The following is an 8,793-nucleotide window of genomic DNA, read 5'->3' on the forward strand; positions in this document are numbered from 1 at the left end:
AGTTGTAGTTGCCAAGGGCAACTCAATGCGGCAAAGAGTAATTCATAGCGGTCAAATGCAATTCAATGCGGCCAAAAGTAATTCATAGCGGCCAAGTGCAATTTGATGCATCGTTAAGGCTCGTGAACAAGTTCAAGCTTGACTCAAACCTAGGCAACCTCAACTCGATCGATCTAGGCTCATCAAGTTTTCGTTGGGCTCAAGCTCGAATTCCGTAAAAGCTTAACAAAAAAAAAACTTAACGTTCTAAACCTCAGCTCGGCTTAGCTGGCTCGTTTGCTGTGCTATTTGACCTACAGGGCTGGTTTAGGCTAGGATTGAAATTGCTTTGTCTCCATAGTAAACTCAAAACGTTCTGTTGTGATATTGTAGGGGTACATCCAAATTTATGTAGTATGTGATCCACTTCTTTGTTGATCAATTTGTAACTATCTAAAAATTTTAGTCGGCGGAGTGCCTTAGGCATGGGTAATACTCTCAAGTACTACATTCTCTTTCGTGCCACCAAGAAGTGGATCACATATAACATCCTAATGAATCGATTTAGTGTTTTGAGCCACCATCAAGATTCAAAAGATAATTCCAATCCGATGGGTAGTGCCGTAGGTACAGATAACTCCCTAGATTAGGTGCAAAGTACCTGCCTCAATGTCATAGAATCTTTAGTTTGAGTCACTTAATTAGTCATACCTCCCTACAATATCTCGTTCACATTTCACGCATCTAACACTAGAATCTCTCTACAAGAGAAATTATAGGACCAAAATCTTCTTATTTTACACATGTTTTTGACCCAGTAAAATCACATTGCCCTAACTATTGAAGTACAAATGTCAGAAAATTCTCTGGCCCAGACACCTGGTTAAAAAAAAAAAATGACCGTATCAAATCAACTAAACTTGACATATTTTCAAACTACAAGAATACCATGAGCCAAAAATAGTTTCATTTTTATCATCAATTGTTTCATCCTCCACCACTATGGCAGAAAATCCAGATCCTGTAGGTTCAGTTGCCTTGACAATCACAGAAGAGAAGCTAATGACCTCCGATCAAGAACCTAAACGAAGAAAATCCATTCAGATCAAACATGTGATGCTTCCATTAATCATGTTCTCTTTCCTTCTCTCTCTTCCAATTCTTTTCTCCATCATATGGCTGATATACACGCGACAATACGAGTGCGAAGACCTCCTCAGCCTGCCAAGGCTACAAATAGCCATTGTCATTGGCTTGATCATTGTCTTCATTGTTAACAACCTTGTTGTATACCTGAGGGCTCGATTTCCAGTGCCGGGACTTCTCTCTGTTATGGTGCTACTGATTTTGATGCTTATCGTCGGTCTGGGCCTGGTTGGAGCTTACAAAAAGGAGATCCGAACCATACCCGGTTCGCCAATCTGGATCGAAACAAAAGTGGATAATGAGAACAATTGGAACAATATCAAATCTTGCATTTATGAAACAAGAACTTGTGCTGATTTGGCGTCAAGTTCGTCTATGCTCACGGCCTACGACTTCACCAGGAGGAAATTGTCTTCCATTGAGGTAGCACAAATTCCATTGTTAGCATAGCAAATGTCTTCTTTTTTTCCTTGCATATCTTTGTTTCATTTGTCTTTTATCGGTTGTGACACTCTCAGCCCGGTGGATAATCCACACTTAATGCCATAATAGTAGGGGTTTTTTTTTGTACTTTTCACAGATATCAATGTACTTTCCGGAATATAGACACACACACACACGAATTTCGAAGATATCAATACGTTTCCCAAAATCACTTTGGGGTTAAATTCTACCATTACTTATCGTACAATTCTTGTTGAATGGTTTTAGTTCATTTTTGCACCCTTGATTGTTATTTTGTATAATGACTTTTGATGACTAATCTACAACTGTATGAAGGACCGATCACCATCACAATCTCGAATATACTGTTACCACTTTGATTTTGCAGATATTATCCTTCTAATTTTTGAAAAAAAATTAAAAAAGGCTAAGTGCTAACGCATGCAACATTGAGCAAAATAACAAATTATTTGTTGTTGCCCTGTTTTTGTGTTGGAAATATGCTAGTTCGGATGCTGCAAACCACCGACAAGTTGTGGCATGGAGTACGTCAACGCAACATTTTGGGCGGAGGAGGAACAAGAAATTGACAACTATATTCCGAACGACAGAGATTGTGATATGTGGAGGAACGAAGAGAACAAATTGTGTTACAATTGCAATGCTTGTAAAGAAGGATTTCTGAGAACGTTACGCGGAAAATGGCGGAAAATTGGGAACTTCCTTGTAGCAATGGCGCTCTTACTCATTATCTCACATCTAATTTTGTTTGTGGCTACAATGTGGGACCAGTATGGATAGTTAAGAATTCTTGTTGATCCCATTTTATTTTATGTTTCAAACAAAATTCTAGTTTTATTTAATTTTGTACTTTGATTGGGGTCCAAACTTTTTGTGGTATAATGAGCTTATTTCTTTTGTTGGTTGAGTTGTTGGGTTCAGTAATCTCGTCAACTCTTACAAAATTGATGTAATATTCCGTGATTTGTACTTTGTAATTCATACATGATGTAAATGATCCACGTTAATAAACCAAGTTACATCTTTTAAGTTGACAAACAAAACAGAGCTGACCCACAAATATTTTCAACAACATGCAACGTGTCAAATTTGTTGAATAGAGGAAATCATTATCCACTGAAGGTGAGTGGAGATCAAGTGGGGGGGCCACGTCTAGACATGTGTCGAAATCCCAGTAATCCTGGAGAATCTAGATAGCTCTCCCAGCCACAAGGTTTTGTACAGGCAAACTCTCTAGTTGCCAAATCACCACTTCCACGTTTCTATATGATCTCACTAGTACCAATAGAATCAAGCTTCTCTGCGGTCTGAATTTCGATTGCACAAAACAGTTTATATAATCTCGATCTCTTGATAGCGTTTCTATTGATTCAGATTTGTTACAAGACTCTTATCCGGAGTAACGCAAGAGAGTTTTAAAAAATCTGACTTAAACGATTGCCACGATAGACGAGCAAGATGCGAGTGCTTCTTGCTTTCCTGGTATATGGATTATTGATAAGGCCACACTGTAGCAGGAGATTCTTTAGCAGTCAGAAATGTCCGGACACGTGTGGAGAGTAAAGAAATTTTGGCCACAATTAACATGCATGCACCAAAGTTGATAAAATGCCCAAATCAACAATTCCACTATGAATTCAGATATACCAACTTTCTTCCGCTTCAGTCACTTGTGTACACGTTTTACGCACTAAATTTAGCATCAGCAAGTACAAGTATAAATAGCTCAATCGCGATCCAGAATTTATCATCGAAAGCTCTGTTCTAAAAATAAACTACTTGCTTACATAAGCACCCCTCTTTGGGTTTCTTAATTTGTTTCCAATAAGTCAATTACCATACTCCCCTACTACATCAAGATACATACATTTTACACAACATCGCAACAATGGCTGTCTTGAAGTCCCTGGCGTTTATTGCCCTGCTAATGCTTGCTACTTCTGCTATTATATCTGAAAGTCGGGTGGCAAGAAAAGACTTGGGTGTAGATCTTGGTGGGGCAGGAGTTGGGGTTGGTGCAGGCGCTGCAGGGTTGGGTTTGGGCTTAGGAGGTGGTGCAAGTGGGTCTGGAGTTGGATCCGGGTCTGGAGCTGGATCCGGGTCTGGCTCGGGTTCTGGTTCAAGTTCTAGTTCTGGGTCGGGTTCGGCTTCTTCATCAGGATCTGGATCAGGTTCTCGATCTGAAGCAGGTTCATCTGCCGGGTCCCATGCTGGTTCTAGGTCTGGCACAGGTCACACAGGGTCAGGTTCTGAAGCAGGTTCATCTGCCGGGTCCTATGCTGGTTCCAGGTCTGGCTCAGGGTCAGATTCTGAAGCAGGCTCTGAAGCAGGTTCATCTGCTGGGTCCTATGCTGGCTCTAGGGACGACTTAGGTTCTGGGTCTGAAGCAGGTTCATCTGCAGGGTCTCATGCTGGTTCTAGTGCCCGATCTGGAAGTAACCAAGGACGTGGAGGAGGATCTGGATCAGGCCATGGCGAAGGTCGCAACTGAGAACATGTCATGGTATCCTTGTAAATTAAAAATATAAGTTGTCACCATTTTGTGTATAAATAAGTGGATGGTGACCATTATGGGTCGTGTACGTTTCTCTTGTTAGCATAAAATTCCAGGTCTTATGAAGATTAATGTATAAGTACTTTTGAATGCCATTGATACGTATGCAATAACGGTTCCTATTGAATTGGTTTCAGTAACTTGATTACCACTTCTATGACACATTAGAGAGCACCTTAGTGAAAATTGTAAATTGAGAGAAATTAATATTGCATAAATTTCACTCTCTCCAATTGAGATCAAAGCTGTCTAGATGGTACTATCGATCTCAAAAGCTTTAGGTAATAGGAAACGGTATATCAAGCTATTTTAACGCTCTCCCTTACGTGTAATCCCGTCTTACACATCGAGGTGTAAATTTTTGTAGATAAAGCAAAATGTAAATCAAAGGGAAGAAACGGAATGCAACCCGGAACAAATGCAAAGGAAGAGACTTGCACAATCCCATCCCAAGACCTCTTCCAACCAAAGCTCTGATACTATCAATTGTTTGAAAAACGTAAGCTATTAGGAAATTGGCCCAATAATGTATCTCAAGACATTTAACAAAAGCTAGCAAAGCAATCAATCTTTCGTCTGTATTTTCACTTTGTTGCATCACTTTCTTGGCATGGATTGCATGGTCCATGCACGCGTCAAAAGTTCCTTCAAATGAACTCCATCGCTTGCAAAAGCCAACCCAAATTGCTCCGCATCCTTTTGCTGGAAGCAATATGCTTTTATATATGAGGTTGGCTTATTCATGGAGGAGCCGTGAATAAGTCGTTTGTGGAATTGCACGATTTCAGCCATCTATTTAAGCATTGGACAGCTCAGATTTTAAAAAAATTATTAGCTGGAAGAGTTTTACATTGGACAGTCCAGATTTTAAACTCTTCCAGCTAATAGTTTTTTTTAAAATTCGGACCGTCTAATACACTTTGGACGCACGCGATTTGACTTCGTAAACGTTTATTCACAGAAAGCTCCGTAATAAAGTTTTTCTCTCTTTATATATATGATGATACGATAGAAGAATAAAGAAGAAAATGAATTATAAGCTCATTAAGCTGTCAAAGTAATCTTAAACTAGCTAGCACTGTTCAGGTCCTCTAGTTGAGATTAGCTCGTCTAATAAACAAGTCAAGTTCCATCATATTTTTGAAACTCGTTAAAATTTCCAAATCAAGCTTGAATAATTCACTGCTCGCCTTGTTTGACTCATTTGTCAGTCTCAAAGACTCAAACATTTCAGGAAAAAAAAAAAAGAACCCTTCGCTAATTCCTAGCACAACCTTGAGCCATTTCTACCAAATAAGCCCTACAATTTTCCATCATACCAGCCTAATTTCGTATGTCGTTACTTCTAAATCCAGAAATTGTTGCTTTTTTCTTAGTTAATTAGGAAGAAAGCATATATTCTGAATACAGCAGTTTTCCCCATCCAACTTTGATGCACTCCTCGGGAAGAGAAATGCTAAGTACAAAAAATTGACCCTTAAAGTGTACATGAACGGCTCAGATTCAGTGTGCAGTGCATCTGAGCCGTTTATGTACACTTTAAGGATCAATTCTTTGTCTATTTTTTTTGTACTTAGCATTTCTTTTCCCAATTATGTCCAGTGGCAGACCCAAGAATTCCATATACTGGGGCACCTGTTATTCACAGTCTTAAAAAAATATTTCTCTGTATGCATGTATAGCACTAAATTATCGTTCAACCATTAAATATCGATCCCTCATTCTATTCCGCAGCCGATTTTTCACAATATTCATGGCTGGAAATACATTTTCAACTGTCGCGGTGGGCAAGTAAACTAAAGGATATGGTAATTTAGTAATTTAATTTTCGTAATATTGTGGATTTGGAGGAAAACAAAAAGAGGTAGAACAAAAATGAAGAAATAAAAGAAAGAGGTGAACAAAAATGAAAAAAATAAAGAAAAGAGGTAGAACAAAAATGGAGAAATAAAGTAAAGAGGTAGATTTTTTTTTTTTTTTTCACAGAGGAAAGAGGTAGATCAAAAATGAAAAAATAAAGAAAAAACCAAGGGACGGAGGGCCCTAGGAATTGAACTCAAACCCCTAGAACTTTTCAAAATCTATGATGACCACTGCACCATATTAATGGTTTGTACTAGTGTAGGAGACTTTTTTATATATATTTATCTCTAACTATTTTTTTTAAAAAAGATGTGGGGTCATGTGACCCTACGTGCCCCAACGTTGATCCGCCCCTGATTATGTCCAGCGTATTCCACTCAGATAATTCCCCATTTCATCTTCATTAATTTTTAGTCGTGTATGTTGAATCTAGTGTCATTAATGTAACTCTACTATTCTTAGTAAAGTGTTTATGTATCCTTCTATAGCAACAATCCACAAGACCCGGGATGTTGTAAAGCAGCTCTCTGTAGAGCGCCCTGTAAGGCCCAATCAAACCGTCCATTTCGACAATCAATAGTTCCAGATTGAAAACAAACTATTCTAAGAAAGAGTTAACTTTTTTTTGGAATAATTCGTTTTTAATCCGAATCGTTAAAAATACTTTTGGATGGTCCGAATGCGCCCTGCAGCGCTCTACAAGGAACTGCTTTGCAACGTGCATCCCCAAGTTGCCATCCACCTAAAGTACTTTTACCTTTGCGGTAAAGTACTTTTACCTTTGCGGAGTAGCCAACCAGGTGGTTGTAAAGAATGGATATTGGTGAAAATGAATATTCATTGTGGGAATATATGTATATGACCAAGATGATTACAAATTCAAGGTGTATTGATCGGTGAATATAGTGGTATTTTAGGTCTCTTTGGATAAACTTTTTGGTACGTTTTTTATGTTTTATCTTAATCTTTACAAGATTTAGATCGAAATCTTACATCACATGTTTTGTCTCCACGAAAGGAATCGAAAAATATAAAAACATAAACCAAAAATAAAATAATTTCATTTAAGACGATTGAAAAACCCTGAATCACCGCATATGGAGCGCGCATACAACGATAAAAAAAGATCCAAAAAGTCAAAAATATAAAAAAAATTCATGAAAGTTAATTTTTATTAGCGGCTTAAAATTTCATGGGGTCACTGAAAATTTTCACGATGTGTCATTTTGTAGATCCATAAACAGTCGCGATACATGTAAGGACTTAGCCAAGACAGCTGTTTGGAAAATTTGAACACCATGTACTCCACTGAAGTAAGTGGGATTGTGGGTTGGTCGGCGCCATCTTTATTAATTACGTGGCTACTAGATGAGAACTTCAATGGAATCGCCACTAAAGAAGCTTCGGCTTTCTCTGCACCACAAAGTTTGGCTCGCCCTCTAATTTCAACGTACAATGTACACATAATATAAATTTATAAACGCCACTACTTTAAGTCTATAACACGGTGTCTTTCATAACTCAAGTGTTCGGGTCAATTTATACGCATCTCGACTAATTCGAAAGGTTAAATGTCATCATCGCTCACTTATTGAGAGTCTAACTAAAGCTGGAGCAAAGTTCCGTATAAACTGGCTCTGAAAAACTGGATAGCACCTGACACTTTCGAACTTGGTTTCGAAAGTTCTTCAGGCGTTTGGTCAGTAGGCCAAGCCCTTGGGTGTCTATAGCATATTTTATGCACCAGCCTTAGCGTCCACAACTGCAGCCTATAAATAGTATAAATAGCTCTGAATCCCTCCAATATCATTACCACAGAACACCCCAAGCACTAGTAGCTAGTAAAGTAATTTTCAGTTTTTAATATTGGTTTGGTTTCTCTGGATCATATTCGGCTTCAAAACATGACTTTTCTGAAGTCGCTGGCACTAGTTTTCTTGCTTGTTCTGATGTTAACTGGGGTGTCTGAAAGCCGAGTCGCGAGAAAGGATCTCGGCTTGAATCTTGGTGGTATTGGGTTGGGCATTGGTTTAGGCATTGGGTTAGGGGGTGGGAGCGGTGCTGGAGCAGGCTCTGGCTCTGGCTCCGGTTCTGGATCTAGTTCTAGTTCGAGCTCTAGCTCATCTTCATCCTCTGGGTCTAGTTCGGGCTCAGGATCAGGCTCAGAGGCGGGTTCTCATGCTGGCTCCTATGCTGGGTCTAGGACCGGGTCAGAATCAGGTGGTAACCAAGGAGGAGGATCGGGCTCCGGATCGGGTCAAGGTCGTGGAGAAGGTTCCGGCTCTGGATCTGGCTCAGGGTATGGTGAGGGTGGAGGGTCCGGGTCAGGCAGTGGCGGTGGACATGCAAAATAAGGAAATGCCGTGTTCCAATAACATAGAAGAATAAAACATGATCATGGGTCCTAGACTATCTATGTAGTAGTAGTTCTTACTATGTACCCTATTTGGATTACTTTTGGGGTTTTAGGCTAATCGTACGATTGTGGGTTTATGTCGTGTGCCTTTCTGTTATTTTATCATCCGTAACTATCTCGATCGATCTTATGATCGTCTCAATAAACTGTTTAGCTCATTTTGTTCTGTACGGCCTTATTATTAGTTGTTCTTCAAAAAATTGTTTAGGTCATCTGTAACTATTCTTAGTGGTACAGTTTTACAGTTCTTCAATAAATTCCAAGGGAGCTTTTACCATCCAAGGGGTTAGGGCTCTGTTATTTTATCATCTGTAACTATCTCGATCGATCTTATGAATGTCTCAATAAACTGTTTAGCTCATTTTGTTCT

The 8,793-nt window shown here is 39.2% G+C and overlaps 3 protein-coding genes across 5 annotated transcripts; all 3 read left to right on the plus strand.

Annotated features, from left to right (window-relative positions):
- The first annotated feature begins 648 nt into the window (after window positions 1–648).
- Window positions 649–2,430, plus strand: LOC131333221 (tetraspanin-15-like). The gene is made up of 2 exons (XM_058367641.1): window positions 649–1,548; window positions 2,077–2,430. The coding sequence occupies exons 1-2, from the start codon at window positions 982–984 to the stop codon at window positions 2,368–2,370; spliced, it is 861 nt and encodes a 286-aa protein (XP_058223624.1). The 5' UTR covers window positions 649–981; the 3' UTR covers window positions 2,371–2,430.
- A 648-nt stretch (window positions 2,431–3,078) lies between these two features.
- Window positions 3,079–4,239, plus strand: LOC131335180 (hyphally regulated cell wall protein 1-like). 3 transcript variants are annotated; one of them, XM_058370445.1, is made up of 3 exons: window positions 3,079–3,779; window positions 3,849–3,879; window positions 3,952–4,239. In XM_058370445.1, the coding sequence occupies exons 1-3, from the start codon at window positions 3,479–3,481 to the stop codon at window positions 4,079–4,081; spliced, it is 462 nt and encodes a 153-aa protein (XP_058226428.1). In that variant the 5' UTR covers window positions 3,079–3,478; the 3' UTR covers window positions 4,082–4,239. The 3 variants fall into 3 exon arrangements, with proteins under 3 accessions (XP_058226428.1, XP_058226411.1, XP_058226420.1); XM_058370428.1 differs by having other exon boundaries at window positions 3,090–3,779; window positions 3,849–4,239; XM_058370437.1 differs by having other exon boundaries at window positions 3,092–3,879.
- Window positions 4,240–7,764: 3,525 nt separating this feature from the next.
- Window positions 7,765–8,793, plus strand: LOC131335197 (glycine-rich cell wall structural protein 2-like). The gene is made up of 2 exons (XM_058370457.1): window positions 7,765–8,506; window positions 8,714–8,793. Exon 1 carries the CDS (start codon window positions 7,912–7,914, stop codon window positions 8,359–8,361), a length of 450 nt encoding a protein of 149 aa, XP_058226440.1. The 5' UTR covers window positions 7,765–7,911; the 3' UTR covers window positions 8,362–8,506; window positions 8,714–8,793.

Source organism: Rhododendron vialii, chromosome 1a, assembly GCF_030253575.1.
Source record: "Rhododendron vialii isolate Sample 1 chromosome 1a, ASM3025357v1".
NCBI lineage: Eukaryota > Viridiplantae > Streptophyta > Magnoliopsida > Ericales > Ericaceae > Rhododendron > Rhododendron vialii.